General features: G+C 75.0%; 3 protein-coding genes across 3 annotated transcripts in view; 1 reads left to right on the top strand and 2 right to left on the bottom strand.

The window, feature by feature from the left end:
* Positions 1-191: 191 nt before the first annotated feature.
* Positions 192-4,629, bottom strand: ABCB8 (ATP binding cassette subfamily B member 8). Its single transcript, XM_082311099.1, has 15 exons — positions 4,206-4,629; positions 3,966-4,121; positions 3,786-3,880; positions 3,580-3,685; positions 3,340-3,501; positions 3,137-3,222; positions 2,963-3,060; positions 2,759-2,864; positions 2,612-2,645; positions 2,387-2,523; positions 2,156-2,250; positions 1,706-1,839; positions 1,410-1,557; positions 761-1,011; positions 192-342 (listed from the first exon to the last, which is right to left on the bottom strand). The coding sequence occupies exons 1-15, from the start codon at positions 4,587-4,589 to the stop codon at positions 262-264; spliced, it is 2,073 nt and encodes a 690-aa protein (XP_082167225.1). The 5' UTR covers positions 4,590-4,629; the 3' UTR covers positions 192-261.
* Positions 4,630-5,280: 651 nt separating this feature from the next.
* Positions 5,281-12,778, top strand: ATG9B (autophagy related 9B). The gene is made up of 15 exons (XM_082310925.1): positions 5,281-5,651; positions 7,953-8,067; positions 8,375-8,420; positions 8,584-8,646; positions 8,757-8,927; positions 9,014-9,155; positions 9,249-9,997; positions 10,086-10,239; positions 10,312-10,491; positions 10,571-10,816; positions 10,892-11,103; positions 11,272-11,374; positions 11,842-11,932; positions 12,050-12,177; positions 12,377-12,778. Exons 2-14 carry the CDS (start codon positions 7,968-7,970, stop codon positions 12,160-12,162), a joined length of 2,370 nt encoding a protein of 789 aa, XP_082167051.1. The 5' UTR covers positions 5,281-5,651; positions 7,953-7,967; the 3' UTR covers positions 12,163-12,177; positions 12,377-12,778.
* A 356-nt stretch (positions 12,779-13,134) lies between these two features.
* The window catches only part of NOS3 (nitric oxide synthase 3), a 14,094-nt gene continuing 6,637 nt past the window's right edge, over positions 13,135-20,591 (bottom strand). Inside the window, 12 exon segments of the mRNA XM_082303778.1 lie at positions 13,135-13,340; positions 13,416-13,610; positions 13,867-14,015; positions 15,157-15,278; positions 16,024-16,111; positions 17,121-17,331; positions 18,272-18,274; positions 18,276-18,311; positions 18,313-18,351; positions 18,354-18,439; positions 19,185-19,372; positions 20,089-20,282. Of these exon segments, the coding sequence (XP_082159904.1) occupies positions 13,218-13,340; positions 13,416-13,610; positions 13,867-14,015; positions 15,157-15,278; positions 16,024-16,111; positions 17,121-17,331; positions 18,272-18,274; positions 18,276-18,311; positions 18,313-18,351; positions 18,354-18,439; positions 19,185-19,372; positions 20,089-20,282 (1,434 nt within the window). The 3' untranslated portion in view covers positions 13,135-13,217.

Genomic DNA, 20,591 nt, shown 5'->3' with positions numbered 1-20,591 from the left:
CCGCCACCCCCGCGGGCTGCAGAGCCAAAGCCACCCGGGCCGGCCTGCAGGCAGCTGCCCGGGCACGGGCAGGCAGGGAGGGGCGGGGCTGATGCGGCTGGCCCCGCCCCCAAACCAAACGTCACGGGCCCCGCCCCCCCCCCGCTGCCCAGTCCGGGCCCCCCAGCACCGCACCACGCAGCAGAGCCCCCGCAGCCTGGTTTATTGGGGAGCGGCAGGGGGGCCCCGGGAGCGGGGCTGCGCCCCCGGCCCGCCCCACGCTCAGGATCGGTCCTTGCTCTGCCGGCGGATGAGCTCGGCGTAGAGACCCCCCCGCCGCACCAGCTCCTCGTGGGTCCCTGCCTGCGGGGCGGCGGGGACGGCGTCACCCCTCGGCCTGCCCGCTCCTGCCCGCCCCCTGCCCGCCCCCTGCCCAGCCCCTGCCCGCTCCTGCCCACCCCCTGCCCGCCCCCCGCCCGCTCCCTGCCCGCCCCCTGCCCGCTCCTGCCCGCCCCCCGCCCGCTCCCTGCCCGCCCCCTGCCCGCCCCCCGCCCGCTCCTGCCCGCCCCCCGCCCGCTCCCTGCCTGCCCCCTGCCCGCTCCTGCCCGCCCGCCCCCCACCCGCTCCTGCCCACCCCGTGCCCGCTCCTGCCCGCTCCTGCCCACCCCGTGCCCGCTCCTGCCCACCCCCCGCCCGCCCCCCGTCCGCTCCCCGCCCACCCCCTGCCCGCTCCTGCCCACCCCCTGCCCGCTCCTGCCCGCCCCCCCCCAGCGCCGCTCACCTCGGCCACCCGGCCCTGCGCCAGCACCACGACGAGGTCGGCCCCCCGGATGGTGCTGAGGCGGTGGGCGATGACCAGCACCGTGCGGCCCGAGACGGCGCGGTCCAGCGCCTCCTGCACCACCTTCTCCGACTGGGCGTCCAGCGCGCTCGTGGCCTCATCCAGGATCAGGATGGCGGGGTCCTTCAGCAGGGCCCGGGCGATGGCGATGCGCTGCTTCTGACCCCCCGAGAGCGCCGTGCCGCGCTCGCCTGACGGGGACGACCGCAGGGGTGCCGGTGCCGCCCCAGCCCGGGGAGAGCCCCGGATGGGGAGAGCCCCCTCCCCGAGGACGGGAGCGGAGGGGCGCAGCCGCGTTCCCGCACCAGTACCAGGGGCCCCCCGGGAACACCAGCACCGAACCCCGGGGAGCCCGGCACAGCCACCGCTCCCTCCCGGCACAGCCTCACGCCAGTGGTGACCGGCAGCCACTGTCCCCGAGGGGACTTGGGCCGCCTTGGCCGGGGTCTCATGCTCGTCCGTCTGTCCTGTGGGGCGGCTGGGCCGGTTCAGGGGCACCCGCCTGCTTCCCGCTCCCACCATGCCCCGCGCCGCCGCAGCCCCAGCCCCCCGCCGTGCCCCACCTCGTGGTGCGCAGCCCGGCACATACCCACAACGGTGTCGTAGCCCTCGGGGAAGCTGCGGATGAAGCCGTCGGCATTGGCGAGCTGGGCCGCGGCGTACACCTCCGCGTCAGAGGCTCCCGGCTTCCCGAAGCGGATGTTCTCCATGATGGTTGTTCCGAAGAGCACCGGCTCCTGGGGCAGAGTCCGGCCCCTCAGCACCGAGCCCCGGACGGGGCCACCTCCCTCCCTCCCCTGGGGACAGCGTGGGCCCAGAGGGTTCCCCTCCCGCGCCTGGGGGAAGCGCCCCACGGCAGCCCCCCGCCCCACGGCAGCCCCGCACCTGGCTGATGAAGCCGATGACCTGCCCTCGCAGCCAAGAGGGGTCCAGGGAGGAGATGTCGTGGCCGTCCAGGGTGATGGTGCCCTGCGTGGGCTCGTAGAACCGCTCCAGCAGCGCCGCCACCGTCGACTTCCCTGCGGAGGGGAGCCCTCAGCCCCGCGGCACCGCCCGGCCGCACAGCCCCGTGCCCCCCAGCTCCGGCTGCGAGCCCCGGCCTCGCAGAGAGCTGCGGGAGGTGCAGAAGCCGGTTCCCAGTGCCTGGCGCCCACTGGGCTCACTGGGCAGAGAACTGGGGTGCAGGAGGATGGGCCCAGGGACCGGCGAAGGGCTGAGCTGGCATCCCCGGAGAGGCTGGGCTGGCTCCTGCCGCCCCGGCTGGGACACGCTGGCCAGGGGGTCCCCTGCCCTGGGGGCGCGGGGAGGGTTGGGGGCCAGCGGCGGGGCCGGTACCTCCTCCGGAGGGTCCCACGATGGCCACCGTCTTGCAGGGGGGCAGGGTGAGGCTGAAGTCCCGCAGGACCAGGTAGCCGGGGCGAGTGGGGTAGCTGCGGGGAGAGGAGCAAGGGGCTGCGGGAGCACAGTGCCGGCCCCCAGCCCACAGGGCGGCTCGGGGGGGCTGGGTGGGGGGCCGGATCGGGGGGCCGGATCGGGGGGCCGGATCGGGGGGCTGGGGCGGCTCACCTGAAGGAGACGCGGTCGAAGCAGATGCGGCCGAGCAGGGAGTGGCTGGGGATGGAGCTCCCCCCCTTCAGCGCCACGCTGGGCTCCAGCGTCAGCAACTCAAAGACGCGGGCGCCGGCGCTCAGGCCTCGCACCACCTGCGGGGACGGCGGCGGGAGCACCCCCTGGCTCCCAGCCCCTGCCCCCCAGCCCCGGGGGGCTGGCGGGAGCCCCCGCCCCACCTACCTGCCCGAGCAGGATGGAGATGTTGGCCATGGACCTGCCAGCGCACAAGGGGAGAGGCCGAGCTCAGGGCTGTGCCCCAGGAGGGCTGCGGCACGCCGGGGGTGCCGGGGGTGCCGGGGGAGGCGCCGCGCCGGGCCCTGCCCTGACCTTTGCACCGTCTGCGAGGCCACCAGGAAGGACATGAGGTCGCCCGGCGAGAGCTCGTCCCCGGCCATCAGAGAGCCGCCCACGAAGATGGTCCCCAGGACGATGCCTGTGGGGCGCGGGGCGGAGGTGGGACCCGGGGCACCCCGGCACGGCAGGGTCCTGCCCCACGGCACCGCCGGGTCCTGCCCCACGGCACCCACTCACCGTTAAGTGCCACGTTGGAGAGCCCCTGGAAGGCGGCGATGCCCAGCCCCAGCCGCTCGTTCAGCCAGCCGGCGCGGTCCACCTCGGCGCAGTACAGCCTGCGGGCAGGGACGGGGCTGACCCCCCCGGCCCCCCGCCGCCCCCGCGGGGCGAGAGCCCCCGCCGCCCCCTTACCCCGCCTGCTGGTCCTCCATGGCGAAGGCGCGCACCGTCCGGACATTTCCCAGCACCTCGTCTGCCACCCCGGTGGCCTTGGCCACCTGTGGGGAGAGGGACGGAGAGGGGGGCCGGCGTGGGACAGCCCCTGCTCTGGCCCCGGGGGGACGGCGGGGTCCCTTGGGGGGCGGCAGGGCTGGGGGGGGGGGGAGCGGGGTTACCTGCTCCTGCGCCCGGCGGGAGAGGCTGCGGAGGACGGCGCCGATGAGGGCCCCGGCGCCCACCAGCGCGGGCAGCGCCACGAGCAGGAGGCCGGTCAGCTTGGGCGAGAGCAGGTAGAGCGAGACGAAGCAGCCCGCCGTCTGGGTGCCGCTGCGCAGGCCCTGGGGGGGGCGGGCAGGGGTGGGCACGGGGGCTGCGGGGGGCCGAGGGGGCCCGGTGCCGCCGGCCGCGGGCCTCACCTGGGAGATGGCCAGCTTGAAGGAGGACTTGAACTCCTGGATGTCGGCCGTCAGCCGGTTCACCAGCTGCCCCGTCCGGTTGGCGTCGAAGAACGCCACGTCCTGCCTGCCAGGGGAGCGGCGGTGGGCTGGGGGACCCCCGTGCCTGTCCCCACGCCCCCCACGCCCCGTCCCCACACCCCCCGCCGCCCCACGGGGTGTTATACCGGAGCAGGGAGACGAAGAGCGCCTTGCGCATGCTGCCCGCCACCTGCTCCCCGACCCGCGCCAGCAGCGCGATGTACCCGAAAGTCAGCAGCCCCTGCGGAGGAGAGGGGCTCAGGAGGGGCGCGGGGCGGGGGCAGCCCCCCGGGACCCCGCGCCCGGCTCGGGGTGCCGGCACCCACCTGCAGGCAGTAGACGGCGAGCAGGCGCAGGGCCGGGCGCCGGACCTCCTGCAGGTAGCCGGTGATGTGGCCGCGGGCGCAGCGGGCCACCACGTTCACCAGCTGCCCCAGCAGCACCGGGATGTGGACGTTGAGCAGGGCTGCGCCCAGCGCAAGCTGCGGGGACGGCCGGCGTCAGCGCCGTGACATGGAGACGGCGGGGATGAGGGGGACCACGGCCGCCCACCCGCCCCTGCTCACCACCACGGCCGCCGAGAGGGCCAGGAGCTGGGGACGCAGGAAGGTCCAGAACACCGGCCAGTCGAACGTGGGCTCTGGCGGGGGCTGCGCGGGCTCGGGGACGGCGGGGACGGCGGGGACGGCGGCCTCCTGGCAGTGCACCGCCGTGCCCAGCAAGCCGAGCGCCACGCAGGCTGTGGCCGAGCCGGCCAGGAGCAGGCAGCGCCGGGCTGGTGGTGCGGGGCCGGGGGGCAGGCGAGGGGGGCCGGCGAGCCCCAGGCGCCCCCCCCCATACCTGAAACTGGGGAGACCGGTGAGCGCGGGGCGCCTGAGCCCGGGGCCAGCCCTGGGGACGCGGCGGGACCCAGCGAGGGCCGTCCCCCCCGGCACGGCCAGCGTCCCCATGCCGCCCTGGGCCGTCCCGGGGCAGGGGACACCCCCGTCCCCCTCCGGGTGTCCCCGCGCCCGGGCTCCCCCCGGCTGAGCACCAGCGCCCAGACCCCTCCGCTCTCCCCCGCTCCCCCCATAGCAGCGTTTGGGATCCCACTGCCCCCACCCCGGCCCCGCTGCCCCCAGGTGCCCACGTACCCCTGCACCCTCCGGGAGCCCCCAACCCCCGGCACCACCCCCTGCACCCACGACCCCCGGGGACCCCAGAGTCCGGGCTCCCGCCCCCGGGACCCCGCACCCCGGGCTCCCCCCACCGCACCCCAGCCCCCCAAGGGACCCAGGCGCCCAGGAGCCCACCGCACCCCCCCGGGACCCCGCACCCCGGGCTCCCCCCGTCCCCGGGGTCCGAAGAGTCCGGGCTCCCCCCACCCCAAGGGACCCGGGAGCCGGCCCCCCCCCCCCCCGGAGACCCCGTTCCCCCCCCGGCCCGGGCCCCCCGGTACCTGCGCCCCGGGGCGGGGGGCGGCCGCAGCGCGGCGGGGAGCGAGCGGAGCGCGGCCCGGGCGCCCAGCGCCCGCAGCAGCAGCAGCATGGCGGCGCCGGGACCGGCCGCCCCGCGGGGCGGCACCGGGGCGGGCGGGGGCGGCACCGGGGCGGCGGGCGGAGCCCCGGCACCGCGGCCCGGGCCCTGCGCCGGCCCCGACCCGCACCGGCCCCGCACCCGGGCCCCGCGCCGCGGGCCCCCGCCCCCGGCCCTCCCCGCAGCCTCCTCCGGCAGCCCGGGCCCTCGCTGCTCCCCGGGCCCCGCTCCGGGAACGCGGGCCCTGCACCGGGTCACCCCGCCGGACCCGCACCGCGGCCGGGGCCCCGCGCCGGCACCCCGCACCGGTCCCGCCTTACCCGCGCTCGGACACCGCCCCCCACGGCGGGGACCCCCCCGCTGCCGGTGCCGCTGCCGGTGCGGCCATGGCCGGCGGCGGGACGCGGTCCCGCTCCCGGTGCCGGTGCGGGGCCAGGTGAGAGCCCGGCCCCGGGGACCCCCGGCCCGCGGGGACCGCGCCGGCGCCGAGCCAGGAGGTGAGCCGGGGCGGGGGGCGGGGGGCGCCGGGGACGGGGGCACCGAGCACCGGGGACGGGGGCGGCGGGGGGCACCGGGGAAGGGGGGCGGGAGCGGCCGCCCCAGCGCGGCCCCGAGTGGTCACGGTGCCCCGGGCCCCGGTGCGGGGTCGCCCCGCTCCTTCGGACCCCACGGCGTCGTCGGGGCGCCCGCATCCCCGCGGGGTGCGCGTGGGCCCGGGGGGGCCAGGAGACCCCGCGGGGCCGTCGAGGTGCCGGTGTCTGTCCGTCCGTGGGGCTGTCCCCACGGGAGCGTCCCCGCGGGGCGGCTGTGTCTCTGCGGGGCGTGTGTCACCGCGGGTCTGTTGGGGTACGTGTCACCTCGGGGTGTGCGTCACCGTGGGGCCGTCACGCTGACCGCGTCCCCACCGAGGCGCCCGTGTCCCTGCGGGGTGGCTGGGGTCCCTGTGGGGACACACGTGCCACCGCGGGGACGCTGCGTGCCCTCCCAGGGGGCACCGGGGCCCTTGCCGGGACACGGGTCCCTGGGTGGCCGGTCTTGTCCCCATGGGTGCCGGTGTCCCCCGGGGATCATGGTGGTCCTGGGCTGCCCTGCCCCAGCACCGGGGTCCCCTTGCTGGCCCTCGCCCCCGGGCTGTTTACGCCACCGGGGCTATTTTTGGGCTCCCCGGCCCCGCGGGTATTTTTGGCCGCCCGGTGCGGGGCACGTGGGGGAAGGGCCGCGCCGGCGTCACCAGCGGGTGATGGCTGGGGACACCCGATCCCGGGGGACACGGTGGCTCTGTCCCCAACGGGGAGTTGCACAAGGCCGGGGGTCAGCGCAGGGACAGTGCGTCCGGCGGTGGCCAGGTCTCTGCCGGCCGCGGCCGCGTCCCTCCTGCTGAATCACCGCCCCGGGGCCTGGGGCTCCCTCGTGCCCGCGGCCTCGCCGCACCGGCCCCGGTGCCCGTGAGTCAGGCCCCGGCAGTGCCGCGGCGGGGTGGGGCCGGACGGCATCACCTGCGGCCACCGGCCCAGCCGGGCAGTGGCACTGGCCACGGGAGGGGACGGTGGTGGTGTGCGGGGCTGTGGGAGCACCGACCGGCAGCGGTAAGGGGAGGGCGGTGGGGGCCGGACGGGGGGGTCCTGCCCTGCCCCAGGGGGTGGGGGTCCCATCCTGTGCCCAGGGGAGGGGGTCCTGTCCTTCCCCAAGGGGCTGAGGGCCCCATCTTGCCCCAAGGGGCTGGGGGTCCCATCCTGCCCCAGGGCAGTGGGGGTCTCCATGCTTCCCCAAGGGGCTGAGGGTCCCATCCTGCCCCAAGGGCCCAGGGGTCCCCTCCTTCCCCAGGGGCCGGGGGTGCTGCCCTTCCCCAGGGGGGGTGGGATCCCATCCTGCCCCAAGGGGCTGGGGGTCCCGACCTGCCCCAAGGGAATTGGGGCTCCTGTGCCAAGGGTTTGGGGTCCCTCCTGCCCTGCCCAAAAGGGTAGGACCTCCCGCGGGGCTGGGGGTCCCCAGGGCATTAAGAGGCCACCGGGGCTTGGGAGCTGGCCGTGATCTCGGTCCCACGCCCCGGCTGCTGTCCTGGCTCTGGGCTCCTCGCTGCTCCATGGCTCCGTGGGGTGGGGGTCCATGGGGTGGGGGTCTGTGGGGATGGGGGTCCATGGGGAGGGGGCTCCATGGCAATGGGGCTCCGTGGGGATGGGGGTCCATGGGGACGGGGGTCTGTGGGGACGGGGGTCCGTGGGGTGGGGGCTCCATGGGGAGGGGACTCCATGAGGTGGGCATCCTTGGGGATGGGGATCTGGGGGGGGTCCGTGGGGAGGGGGCTCCATGGGGATGGGCGTGGGGGGCAGCGCAGCATGGCCGGAGGGGCGGACGCGGGGCGACGCGGTGGTCTCTGCCGGGCCGGGCAGGGGTCTCTCCCTGGGGAGCTCGGGTCCCGCGGGGGGGCCACGGCCAGGCGCTGGCGGTGATCCAGCCGGTGGGACGGGCTGGGCGGCCTGCGCAGCGTGGCCCTGCCCGGGGCCGTGGCTGTGGCCGCGGTGCGGGAGGCCAGCTCAGGCCGCCCGAATTCGGGGCACGCGGGCGGCACTGCGTGACCTCGCCGGCATTTCCGGCTCCCGGCCGCGGGGCAGACAGCTCAGCCCGGCTCGGCACGGCTCGGCACAGCGTCCCCGTGCCCCGCGGCTGGGCTCTGGCTGCCCCACGGCCCATGGGGCTGGGGGGGGGCTCCGTCCCCCCGGGCACCCCTGCTGCCGGGGTCGGTGCCAGGCGGGGGCCCCTGGGCGGCGGCGGCGGGTGCCGACGGGCGTCCCTGGCAGGCGGCGTGGTGGGCGATGGCGGCGCAGGCAGAGTACCGGCGCCTGGAGGACTTCGAGGAGGACTCACCCCCGGGCGAGGAGGAGCTGCTGGTGCACGTCACCGAGGGGCTGCAAGGTAGCGGGGGTCGGCACCCGGCTGGGGGCTGCCCTGGGGGTGGGGGGTCACCGCGGGCGGCCTGGGGGTCGTGGCCGCCGTGGGGCGCGGGCTGGGGGCTCGAGAGGAGGGAGGGAGGGCAGCCCGCCCGGGGGGGCAGGCCCAGCCCTGCCGCCGGCACCGTGGGGGCAGCGGCCACCCCATGGCCCTCAGCTGGTCACGGGTGGGGGGCCGGTGGGTCCTGGGCGGGGACGCCCCATGGACGGGGGCCATGGGGGGCTGGGCCCCGGCCCCGGCTCAGCCCCCGCTGTTTTTCTCTCCTTGCCAGACTCCTGGCACCACATCAAGAACCTGGATAATTTCTTCACCAAGATATCCTTGCAGGGCCCCTGCCTGGCCACGGCCCAGCCCTGCCCGCGGCCGGCACCGTGGCGGGGGGGTGGGGGGACCCCGGTGCCCAGGGGGGACGGAGGGGTCCGGCACCGCGGGCACACGCTCCTTAACGCGTCCCCGTGCTCCTTAACGCGTCCCCAACATCTACCACTTCCACCAGAAGAATGGCTTCGCCTGCATGATGCTCTCTGACCTCTTCGAGCTGGTGTAAGTGCCGGCGGGCCGCCCCCACGCGCCGTGCCGCGTCGTGCCACGCTGTGCCGCGCCGCGCCGCACCGGGGGGCCGCGGGGCCATGCTGATCCCCCGCCGCCCCCAGGCAGTTCCTGTTCGTCGTCACCTTCACCACCTTCCTGCTGTGCTGCGTGGAGTACGACGTCCTCTTCGCCAACCGGCCGCTCAACCACAGCCACGCCGGGGGGCCGGCCCCCGACCGCAGCAAGGTGACGCTGCCTGATGCCATCCTGCCCGCCCCGCAGTGCGCCCAGAGGTGAGGAGGGGGCCGGGAGCCGCCGGCACGGCCGCGCAGGGGTCCCGGCGCCGCCGGGTCCTGCCCTGACACGCGTCCCCTGCCAGGATCCGGGCCAGCGGCTGGATCATCTTCCTGCTGGTGATGGCGGCCGTCTTCTGGCTGTACCGGCTGGTGAAGGTGCTCTGCAGCCTGCTCAGCTACTGGGAGATCCGCACCTTCTACATCAAAGCCCTCAACATCCCCTCGGTGAGCGGGGCTGCGGGGAGGGGGCTGGCGGGGTGGGGGCCGGCCGTGCCGTGCCGTGCCGTGCCGGCATAAATCGGTGTGTCGTTGGTGCAGGAGGGGCTGTGCAACTACAGCTGGCAGGAGGTGCAGGCACGGCTGATCTCGCTGCAGCGCCGGCAGCAGATGTGCGTGCACAAGAGGGAGCTGACGGAGCTGGACATCTACCACCGCATCCTGCGCTTCAAGAACTACACGGTGGCCATGGTCAACAAGTCGCTGCTGCCCGTCCGCTTCTGCTTGCCGCTGCTGGGCCCCGTCGTCTTCCTCACCCAGGGCCTCAAGTACAACCTGGAGCTGCTCCTCTTCTGGGGCCCCGGCTCCCTCTTCCAGAACAAGTGGAGCCTGCGGCCGCAGTGCAAGCGGGCGGGCGCCCGGCGGGAGCTGGCCCGGCGCCTGGCGCGCACCATGGTGCTGCTGGGGCTGGCCAACCTGCTGCTCTGCCCCTGCGTGCTGGTCTGGCAGCTCCTCTACGCCTTCTTCAGCTACGCCGAGGTGATCAAGCGGGAGCCGGGCAGCCTGGGCGCCCGCCGCTGGTCCCTCTACGGCCGTCACTACCTGCGCCACTTCAACGAGCTCAACCACGAGCTGCAGGCGCGGCTGAGCCGCGGCTACAAGCCGGCCACCAAGTACATGAACTCCTTCACCAGCCCGCTGCTCACCGTGCTGGCCAAGAACGTCGGCTTCTTCGCTGGCTCCATCCTGGCCGTGCTCATCGTCCTGACCGTCTACGACGAGGACGTGCTGACGGTACAGCACATCCTCACCGCCATCACGCTGCTGGGGCTGGTGGTCACCGTGGCCAGGTGGGTGCGCCGTGCCGGGCCAGGCCGTGCCGGCGGCGGGCGGCGGGGTCGCTCAGCAGGAGGTGGGACACCTGCCCCCCGCCCGCAGGTCCTTCATCCCCGACGAGCACACGGTGTGGTGCCCGGAGCAGCTGCTGCAGCGTGTCCTGGCCCACGTCCACTACATGCCCGACCACTGGCAGGGCAACGCCAGCCGCTCGGAGACACGCAGCGAGATGGCGCAGCTCTTCCAGTACAAGGCGGTGAGCGCGGGCAGGGCCGGGCGGGCGGGCGGTGGGACCCCCCCACCCCCTGACACCCGCCGCTGCCCTCAGGTCTTCATCCTGGAGGAGCTGCTGAGCCCCATCCTCACCCCCCTCATCCTCATCTTCGCCCTGCCCGCCCGCGCCCTGGACATCGTCGACTTCTTCCGCAACTTCACGGTGGAGGTGGTGGGGGTGGGCGACATCTGCTCCTTCGCCCAGCTCGACGTCCGCAACCACGGCAATCCCCAGGTCGGGGGGTGTCCCGGGGTGGGGGGGTCCCGGGGTGGGGGGTCCCGGGCGCAGCCTCGCTCACCCCCTTGCCCTGCAGTGGCTGTCGGCCGGGCAGACGGAGGCCTCCGTGTACCAGCAAGCAGAGAACGGGAAGACGGAGCTGTCGCTGATGCACTTCGCCATCACCAACCCGCGCTGGCAGCCGCCGCCGCCCAGCGAGCTCTTCCTCAGCCACCTGAAGGAGAAGGTGCAGCAGGACGCGGCCGCCGCGCCTCCCGCCCAGCGCATCCTGGCCGAAGGGCCGCTGGGCGCCTCTCTCCTCTCCGAGGACTCGGCAGCGGCGGTGAGCGGGTGGGCGGCGGGGCAGGGGGTGTCCGGGGGTCTCCGGCTGGGGCTGCCCTGACGCGTGTCTCCGCAGCCGGACAGCTTGCTGGCCAGCGTCCTGGCCCGGCCCATCCTGTCGGCCAGCGGGCTGGTGTCCCGGGACCGGCGCTTCGCCCAGCCCTGCAGCACCGCCAGCGCCGCCGCCAGCGTCCTGGCCTCCCTGGCGTCCCCCCTGCCCGGGCGGGCACGCGGCCCCTCCGCCGACAGCCCCGGCTGCCACAGCGACCGCCTGCTCGCCGAGGAGAGGTCCTGCCGACGGGGGGCTGGGGGGGCCCGGGGGCTCGGCACCCCCCGAGCTGGTGCCAGGGGCTGGGGAGGGAGGGAGGGGGCGTGGGGAGGGGGTGTCGTGGCGGGGAGCGGGTGTCATGGTGGGGCCCCGCATGCCGGCGGGGTGCTCACCGGCTCTGCCCGCAGCCTGCTCCTGAGCGAGTCGCGGCTGCGCAGCCTGAGCCGCTCGGCGCTGCTCTCCGAGGTGGCCTCGGCCGAGATGAGCCTCCACGCCATCTACCTGCATGAGGTGCGTCCCCCCGCCCTGGCCGCGCGTCCCCCGGCTCCCCTGCCCGCAGCACCCCTGCCCGCACCCCTGCTCTCCGGGTGCTCTGCCCTTGCCCCCTGCCCACACCCCGCCACAGGCCGTGCCTGGCCCTGGCACCGGTCCCCAGCCCCTTGTCCCCAGTCCTGGCCCTTCGCCCCCGCTCCAGGGTTTGACCCCCCTCACCCTGGGTTTGGCCGGGGACCCCACGGCTGCTGCCAGACCGGGTGCTGGGGGCGAGGCACCGCGACCGGCGTCACCGCGGCCATGTCCCCCCTTCTGCCACCCCTCCAGGGGCAGGGGCGGTGTCCTGCGCTGGCAGCCCCCCGCCCCACGGTGAGGCAGCTTGCCATGACGGGGGGCTCTGACCACCGTGACGGGGGGCTCTGCTGTGATGGGGGGGGTCTGACCTCCATGACGGGGGGCTCTGACCGCCCCTCCCACCCTTCCAGCTCCACCAGCAGCAGCAGCAGGGCCCCGGGCCCCAGGCCGTGGGGGTGTGGGTGGCCGCGGGGGCACCCAAGCCGCCCTCCGTGACCGCAGGTGAGCAGCGCGCCGGGGGTCCCGGGGACACGTGCCGTCTCCCGTGGGGTCCTGCGGGCCGGGACCCTGGGCAGGAGCTGCGGGGCCAGGGCGGCTCTGACCCCCCCCGCGCCCCAGGCTCGGCTGCCAGGGCCTCGCAGGCTCAGCACCGGGAGATGCCGCTGGGCGGCTGGGCCGAGGAAGAGGAGGAGGAAGAGGAGGAAGAAGAGGAAGAGCAGACGACGGGCTAGCCGGCCTCAGCTCCGGTGCGTGAGGGCACGGCCTGGCCAGGCAGCCCCAGCCCGGGGAGGGTTGGTGACCACCGGGGCCGGGGCAGCCGGTGCGGGACGGGGCGATGGGGCTGGACCCCCACCGGGGCTGGGGCCCAGCAGTGGCCGGCCGGCGTCCCTGCTGCCGGCGTCCCTGCTGCCGGCGTCCCTGCTGACAGGCCCCTTTCCTCCGCAGGGTCCTGGGTGTGCCGAGCTGCCGGCGCTGCCAGGCACGGTGCCGGGAGAGCTGCCAGGAGGCGCTTGGCTGGGACCGGGCGCAGCGGGGGGGCTTGCCGCTGCCCACCGTGCTGCCCGGGGCGCAGGGTGGTCCGGCCGGCCCTGCCCGCATGGGCCCCCTGCTCGGGCGCGTGGCCTTGCCGGCGGCCCTGCCGCGGCGTGGGGCGGGGGGCGCTGCCGGGGGCAGCCAGCCCCGCCAGGTGCTATAGTCATGGGGAGGCACGGGGCACCCGGGCTGCCCCTTCCCGGGGCTGGTGCCGTCCCCGCTCCCGCCGCCTGCCCGGGCCTCTGCCCCCCACGGTGCCCTGCCGCAGGCACCGGCCGCACCGAGCCGCCGCGGGAAATAAAGGTTTACAGAGGGGCTGTGCCCAGCGGTGACTGCGCCCCAGGGGGCGGGAGGGCCGCGCCGTGGGGGGCCGATGCCATGGACAAGGCCATGGTGGTTTGGGGGGGTGATGCCGGGGCAGATGGCAGCGGTGGTGCCGGTGTGGTGCTGCTCACCTGCAGCCGCGCAGGTTGGAGCCGCGGGGACCGTGGCCGCGTCCCCCCATCGCACGCACCCGCCTGCCCGCCGTTTCCAGCTGCCCCGCATCTGCCCCGGCCGTGGCCAGGGTAGGGCTGGGCAACCCCGCCCGTGCCCACCCCACCGCTCCCGGCCACGCGCGGCGCCGGCGGTGCCACCCCGGCAGAGGCGAAGCATCGGGCCGGGGTTATCAAAACTAAACCTTTACTGGGGAGGCGGCGCTGCCTGCAGCGGGGCGGGGGGAGCGGCCGCGGGGGCCCCTCCTGCCCCGGCGCGCTCAGGGGGCCGGGCCCGGCTGCCGGCGCTCCTGCATGGAGAAGGACTGGCTGCGGATGCGGAAGGCGACCTCCTGCGTGCGGAAGGTGAGGCCGAAGATGTCCTCGTGGTAACGGTTCTTGTCCTGGGGGAGCGGGCGTCAGGGCGGCGCGCCAGGCGCGGCGGCGGTGCTGGCGTGCCGCGCATCCCCGGCCCTTACCCGCAGCTCGCTGATGAAGTCCCCCGCCTGCCCCAGCGTCATGCCGGCCTGCTGCACCAGGATGTGCTGCACCGTCTGCAGCACCTCGGTGGCCATCGTCACGTCCCCGCAGACGTACATGTGCCCGGCGCTCTGGCACAGCACCCGGTGCACCTCCGCCGCCAGCTGCGTCCGCAGCACGTCCTGCACGTAGGTCTGGGGACACCGCGCCGGGGGCGGCTGCTGACGCACGGCGCCAGCCCCGGCCCCGACCTGCGCCTGTGGCCCCGTCCCCACCCCGCCCCTTTGCACCGTCCTCGTCCTTGTTTCTGTCCCCGTCCGCGTCCCCACCCCACCCTTGCTTCCATCCCTGTCCCTGCGTCCCCCACCTTATCCCCATCCCCGCCCTTTCTGTCCCCACGCTGTCCCCACCGCGCCCCTGTCCCCCATCCCGGTCCCGGTCCCACCGCACCTTGGGGGTCCCCGGCTCGCGGGAGAAGGCGGTGAGGACCTGGCTGAGGGCCCCCCGCTCCTGCGCCTCCTGCATCTCCTGCCGGTAGATGTGGTCCAGCGCGGAGGAGCGGCAGCCGAACACCAGCACCATGCTGCCCAGCGGGCCGCCTGCGGGGCGCACCCACGTCCTCACGGCCCCGGCCCCCCTGCGCGCCCCGGTCCCACGGCCCCCCGGCCCCGTCCCACGCATCTCCGTGTCCCCACGTCCCCCCGTCCCCGTGCCACGCATCCCCGTGTCCCCCTGTCCCCGTCCCCCATGCCACGCATCCCCGTGTCCCCACATCCCCCTGTCCCCGTGCCACACATCCCCGTGACCCTGCACGCCTGTGCCACGCATCCCCATGTCCCCATGTCCCTGTCCCCCTGTGCCACGCATCCCCGTGTCCCCACGTCCCCCCATCCCTGTGCCCCCGTGCCACGCGCCCCTGTGTCCCCATGTCCCCCCGTCCCCGTGCCACGCATCCCCGTGTCCCCGTCCCCGTGCCACGCATCCCCATGTCCCTCTGTCCCCATGCCACGCATCCCCGTGTCCCCACGTCCCCCCGTGCCACACGCCCCCGTGTCCCCCCATCCCCGTGCTGCCCTGCCCTTGTGTCCCCACGTCCCCGGCCTCCGTCCCCCGCTGTCCCCACCGCCCCAGCCCTGTGCCCGAGACCCCTCCATTGCCACGGCCCACGGCCCCGTGCCACCGTGTCCCCGGCCTACACCCCTGTCCCCCGCCCCATGTCCCTGTGTCCCCCTGTCCCCAGTCCCACATCCCCTTGTCCCCGTCCCCGTGTCCCCACATCTGCCTGCCCCCAGCCCCGTGTCCCCACGCCCCCACGTCCCCAGCCCTGCACCCGTGTCCCCGTCTGCAGCCCTGTGTCCCCACGTCCCCCCGTCCCCAGCCCCACATCCCCATGTCCCCCTATCCCTGGTCCCACATCCCCATGTCACCCTGTCGCCAGCCCCATGTCCCCCTGTCCCTCTGTCCCCTTGTCCCCATGTCCCTCTGCCCCCAGCCCCGTGTCCCCATGTCCCCCTGCCCCCAGCCCCATGTCCTCTTGTCCCCATGTCCCTCTGTCCCCAGCCCTGCACCCCCGTGTCCCCCTGTCCCCCCGTCCCTGTGTCCCTCTGCCCCCAGCCCCATGTCCCCCTTGTCCCCATGTCCCCCCGTCCCCAGCCCCCTGTCCCTGTGTCCCCCTTTCCCCCCCGTCCCCATGCCCCATGTCCCCCGTCCCCCCCCGTCCCCCCCCGTCCCCCGTCCCACCTCCGGCCCGCAGGAGGTGCAGCCGGTGCTGCCAGAAGCTGCGGAAGGGCGCGACGCCGGTGCCGGGCCCCACCAGGACGCAGGGGGCCTCGGGGGCGGGCGGCAGCCGGAAGGCGGGGGCGCTGCGGCAGCCGTCAGGGCGGGGCCGGGAGCGGGGCACGACGGGAAGGGGGGGGGGGGTCCCGGGAGGGGGGCACGACGGGAAGGGGGGGGGGGTCCCGGGAGGGGGGCACGACGGGAAGGGGGGGGGGGTCCCGGGAGGGGGGCACGACGGGAAGGGGGGGGGGGGTCCCGGGAGGGGGGCACGACGGGAAGGGGGGGAGAGGGGGTCTCGGGAGCGGGGCACGCCGGGAAATGGAGTCCTGGGGGCCAGGGCATGATGGGAAATGGCGTCCTGGGACGCAGGGCACGCCGGGAAATGGAGTCCTGGGGCGCAGGGCGTGCTGGGAAATGGAGTCCTGGGCACGGGGAGCAGAGCATGCTGGGAAATGGAGTCCTGGGGGCCAGGGCATGATAGGAAATGGAGTCCTGGGGCGCAGGGCACGCCGGGATATGGAGTCCTGGGCATGGGGCCAGGGCATGATGGGAAATGGAGTCCTGGGCGGGGAGGGGCGCCTGGGAAATGGAGTTGGGGCTGCACTGAGGCATGCTGGGAGATGTAGTCCTGGGCACGGGGAGCAGGGCATGCTGGGAAATGGAGTCCTGGGCATGGGGGGGGCACATGGGAAATGGAGTTGGGGTCGCACTGAGGCATGCTGGGAGATGTAGTCCGGTGGGCGGGGGGCAGCGGGGCACTGGGACACGCTGGGGGGTTCGGGCAGGGGTTCGGGCAGGGGGCGGGCAGGGGGCAGGCAGGGACTCCCTTACCCCCGGATGAAGGCGGGCACCGTGTCCCCGGGCTGCAGCCGCGCCAGCCAGGTGGAGCAGACGCCGTAGTGCAGGGGGCCCTGCCCGTCTGCGGGACACGAGCGGCTGGAGAGGCGGCGGCAGGCAGCGCCCCGCAGGCAGCCCCCCGCGGCGCTGGGGACACGGCCAGCCCCGGGCAGGGCCGGGGGACAGGGCCACGGGGGACGGGGGGGGCCCGGGACGGCGCGTGGGGGCCGGGGGCTGGCTGGTGCTGGGGGGTGGCCGCCACATCCGACGGCAGCACCCGGGCACTGTGTGGTGGGGCTGGGAGGGACCCTGGAGGGGCCCTGGGGACCAGGGGGGTGCTCCGGGGACCTGGAGGGGCCCTGGGGACCCTCGAGACCCTGGAAGTGTCCTGGGGACCCTGGAGATGCCTGGGGGACCCAGGAGAAGCCCTGAGGACCCTCGAGACCCTGGAAGTGTCCTGGGGACCCTGGAGGTGCCCTGGAGATGCCTGGGGGACCCAGGAGAAGCCCTGGGGACCCTCGAGATGCTCTGGGGCCCTGGAGATGCTCTGGGGACCCTGGAGATGCTCTGGGGCCCTGGAGGTGCCTTGGGGACCCTGGAGGTGCCCTGGAGACCCTCGAGATGCTCTGGGGCCCTGGAGGTGCCCTGGGGACCAGGGAGATGCCCTTGGGACCCTCAAGATGCCCTGGGCAACCTGGAGATCCCCTGGGGCTCTGGAGATGCCCAGGGACCCTGGAAGTGCCCTGGGGACCCTGGAGATGCCCAGGGGACCCAGGAGAAGCCCTGGGGACCCTTGAGGCGCTCTGGGGCTCTGGAGATGCTCTAGGGACTGGGGAGATGCTCTAGGGACCCTGGAGATTCCCTGAGGACCTGGAGATGCCTCGGGGACCCTGGAGATGCCCTGGGGACCCTCGAGATGGTTTGGGGATCCTCAAGATGCCCTGGGGACCCTGGGGGCCCTGGAGATGCCCTGGGGCTGCGCCACACGGGGTGCTGGGAGCAGGCGTTGCCGTGGGGGTGGCAGGGCAGAAGGTAGCAGCCCCCCGCCCGGGCACCCACCATCCCCTGCCCCTGTCCCCATCCCCGCTCACTCTCGCTGTGGTAGGTGACGACGGCCACGGTGAGGTGGATCTCCCCGGGGCTGGGGCCGGGCGCGGAGCTGATGGAGTAGTAGCGCGGCTGGAGCAGCGGGAGCTGGGTGAGCAGCAGGGAGGCCGGCAGCCCCACCGAGGGGAACTCCTCCAGCACCTCCAGCAGCGTGGGGCACCGGAACCACTTCCAGTCCTCGTACAGCCGGGCGTCCTGCAAGGCACCCAGCTGGGTCACGGCCACTGCGCCTGGCACCCCGGCCCGGCGGGGGCCTGGCATCCCAGCCAGGGAAAGGGCCAGCATCCCAGTATCCCAGCCAGGGAGGGTTCCAGCATCCCAGTATCCCAGCATCCCAGCCAGGGAGGGTCCCAGTATTGCAGCCAGGGAGGGCTGCAGCATCCCAGTATCCCAGCCAGGGAGAGACCCAGCATTGCAGTATTCTATCCATGGAGGGACCCAGCATCGCAGTATGCCAGCATCCCAGCCATGGAGGGTCCTAGCATCCCAGTATCCCAGCCATGGAGGGATCCAGCATCCCAGTATCCCAGCATCCCAGCCATGGAGGGTCCTAGCATCCCAGTATCCCAGCCATGGAGGGATCCAGCATCCCAGTATCCCAGCATCCCAGCCATGGAGGGTCCTAGCATCCCAGTATCCCAGCCATGGAGGGATCCAGCATCCCAGTATCCCAGTATCCCAGCCAGGGAGGGGGCCAGCATCCCAGCCAGGGAGGGGGCCATCATCCCAGTGTCCCAGCCAGGGAGGATTCTAGCATCCCAGTATCCCAGCCAGGGAGGGTCCCAGTATCGCAGTCAGGGAGGGTTCCAGCATCCCAGTATCCCAGCCAGGGAGAGACCCAGCATCCCAGTATCCTATCCATGGAGGAACCCAGCATCCCAGTATCCCAGTATCCCAGCCAGGGAGGGGCCCAGCATCTCAGTATCCCAGCATCCCAGCCACGGAGGACCCAGTATCCCAGTATCCTATCCATGGAGGGACCCAGTATCCCAGTATCCCAGCCAGGCAAGGGACAGCAGCACCCAGCACCTCTCCAGGCACCCCAAGCCAGGGACTGGGCTGCCCAGCACCCCAGCCGGGCAGGGACCCAGCGCCCACTGCCAGCACTGCAGCCCCTCTCCCCCGCGCCCCCCACCTGGGCTGAGCTGCTGCAGGCGCTGGCGATCGGCCGGCTCCCCGCGCCAGCGTGGCCAGGAGCTGCAGGGAACTGGGGGCTCGGGGGGGGTCGCCACGTCCAGGAAGAAGGTGAGGGCCTGGGCCAGGGTGCAGGGGGGCAGGCGGCTCTGCGGCACCCAGGGCCCGTCTGCGGGAGAGCGGGGTGGGGTGGGATGGGGATGCCCCAGCCCCCTCCCTTCCCCTGCCTCTGCCCCTTTCCCTTCCCCAGCTGCTGCCCCTTCCCCTTCCTCTTCCCCATTTCCCTTCCCCTTCCCATTTCCCTTCCCCAGCCCCTTCCCATTGCCCTTCCCCTTCCCCAGCCCCTTCCTCTTCCCCTTCCCTTGCCCCTTCTCCTTCCCCAGCCTCTGCCCCTGCTCCAGCCCCTTCCCATTCCCCTTCCCCAGCCCCTGCCCCTTCTCCTTCTTTCTCCCTCTCCTTCCCCTTCTCTTTCCCTTTCCCCTTCCCCAGCCCCTTCACATTCCCCTTCCCCAGCCCCTTCCCCTGCCCCTTCCCCAGCCCCTTCTTCTTTCTCCTTCCCCTTCCCCCTTCCCCAGCTGCTGCCCCTTCCCTTCCTCTTCCCATTTCCCTCTCCCAGCCCCTTCCCATTGCCCTGCCCCTTCCCCAGCCCCTTCCCCTTCCCATTCCCATTCCCCTTCCCCAGCCCCTGCCCAGCCACAGCCCCTTCTCCAGCCCCTTCTCCTTCTTTCTCCGCCCCTGCCCTGCCCCCCTGCCCCTCCCCTCCCCTCCCCTGCCCTGCCCCTCCCCTCCCCTCCCCTCCCCTCCCCTGCCCCTGCCCCTGCCCCCTCTCTCTCCTCCCCTCCCCTCCCCTCCCCTCCCTCCCCTCCCCTCCCCTCCCCTCCCCTCCCCTCCCCTCCCCTCCCGCTGGTCCCTACCGCCGGGGTCCCCCTCCAGGCTCTCCACCAGGACGGGCTGCTCGGGGGGCGGGGGGTCCCGCACCCGCTCCAGCAGCCCCCGCACCAGCTCGGGCCGGTTGGCGGGGAAGACGCCGAGGTGGTCCCCGGGCTGGTACCGCAGCTCCGCCTGCCCCGCCGAGCCCAGCCGCACCAGCAGCGTGGCCCGGCTGCGGGGGGGTCAGCGGGGGGCCGGGGGCCCGGGGCGGGGCGGGGCGGGGGGGCCGGGGGTGGGGGGTCCCAGGGGTGCGGGGGTCCCGAGGATGCGGGGGTCCCGGGGGTGGGGGGTCCCAGGGGTGCGGGTGTCCCGGAGGGTCCCGGGGATGGGGGGTCCGGGGGTGGGGGGTCCTGGGGGTGCCGGGGTCCCGGGGATGGGGGGAGCCCCGGAGTGAGGGGATCCTGGGGGCGGGGGTGTCCCGAGGGTGGGGGGTCCCGGGGGTGTGAGGGAATCCCGGGGGTGGGGAGATCCTGGGGGGGGGGGGTGTCCCAGGGGGGCAGGGGTCCCGGGGGCGGGGGGATCCTGGGGGCAGGGGTGTCCCGAGGGTGGATGCTCCTGGGGGTGGGGGGGGTCCCGGGGGTGGGGGGACCCCGGGGATGGGATGGGCCCGGAGGTGGGGGGTCCCAGGGGTGCGGGGTTCCCAGGGCGCAGGGGTCCCGGGGGTGGGGGATCCCAGGGATAGGGTGGGCCCAGGGGTGGGGGGTCCCGGGGTCCTGGAGGTCCTGGGGCAGGGGTGTCCCAGGGGTGGGGGGTTCCTGGGGTGTGGGATCCCGGGGGTGGGGAGCCCAGGGGTGCAGGGTCCGGGGGCACGGGGGGTCCCGGGGGTCCTGGGGCAGGGGTGCTGGGGATGGGGGGTTCCCGGGGCTGGGGGGTCCCGGGGGGGCTCACCTGGACTCCTCGCTCTGCAGGTTCTCCACGGAAAGCACCGTGCAGGGGAACACCCGGCGCTTGTGCAGGTGGGACAGCCCTGGGGGGCACAGCGGGGCTGGGGCACGGGGGGCTGGGGGTCCTGGGAGGGGGTAGGGGGGGTACAGGGGGGCTGGGGGGTCCTGGGAGCGGTTGGGGCGGGTCACTGGGGGAGGCTGGGGGGGCCACAGGGCGTCCTGGGAGGGGTTGGGGGGTACAGGGGGGCTAGGGGGCTTTCTTGGGGGGAGGTCACAGAGGGGCTGGGGGGTCACGGGGAGGGGCTGGGGGTGACTGGGGGTGTCACGGGGGCCTGGGGGAGCCACAGGCATCCCACGTTTGCGCAGGGGTGGCCGTCCTGGGGGGCGTGGGGCAGATGCCGGCTGTGGGCGGGGGGCGATGCAGAGGGGCAGGGGGGCTCCCGGGGGTCGGGGGTGCCCACGGGGGCCGGGGGGGTGCCGGGGGGGTCCCGGGGGGGCGGCGGTACC

This window comes from Platalea leucorodia, assembly GCF_965183815.1.
Source record: "Platalea leucorodia genome assembly, chromosome: 1".
NCBI classification, from domain to species: domain Eukaryota; kingdom Metazoa; phylum Chordata; class Aves; order Pelecaniformes; family Threskiornithidae; genus Platalea; species Platalea leucorodia.
Note: the sequence above shows the minus strand (reverse complement) of the source record. Positions and strands in the feature narration are given on the sequence as shown.

Excerpts from the sequence above, each read along its gene's own strand:
- ABCB8 (XM_082311099.1), bottom strand. The coding sequence starts at position 4,589 with ATGGGGACGCTGGCCGTGCCGGGGGGGACGGCCCTCGCTGGGTCCCGC. Across the intron at positions 3,881-3,965 it reads TCGCCGTCTACTGCCTGCAG|GGGCTGCTGACTTTCGGGTA; the intron begins GTGGGTGCCGGC and ends TCTCCTCCGCAG. Across the intron at positions 3,223-3,339 it reads CCCGCCGGGCGCAGGAGCAG|GTGGCCAAGGCCACCGGGGT; the intron begins GTAACCCCGCTC and ends CTCTCCCCACAG.
- ATG9B (XM_082310925.1), top strand. The coding sequence starts at position 7,968 with ATGGCGGCGCAGGCAGAGTACCGGCGCCTGGAGGACTTCGAGGAGGAC. Across the intron at positions 10,240-10,311 it reads AGCTCTTCCAGTACAAGGCG|GTCTTCATCCTGGAGGAGCT; the intron begins GTGAGCGCGGGC and ends CGCTGCCCTCAG. Across the intron at positions 11,933-12,049 it reads GCCGCCCTCCGTGACCGCAG|GCTCGGCTGCCAGGGCCTCG; the intron begins GTGAGCAGCGCG and ends CCCGCGCCCCAG.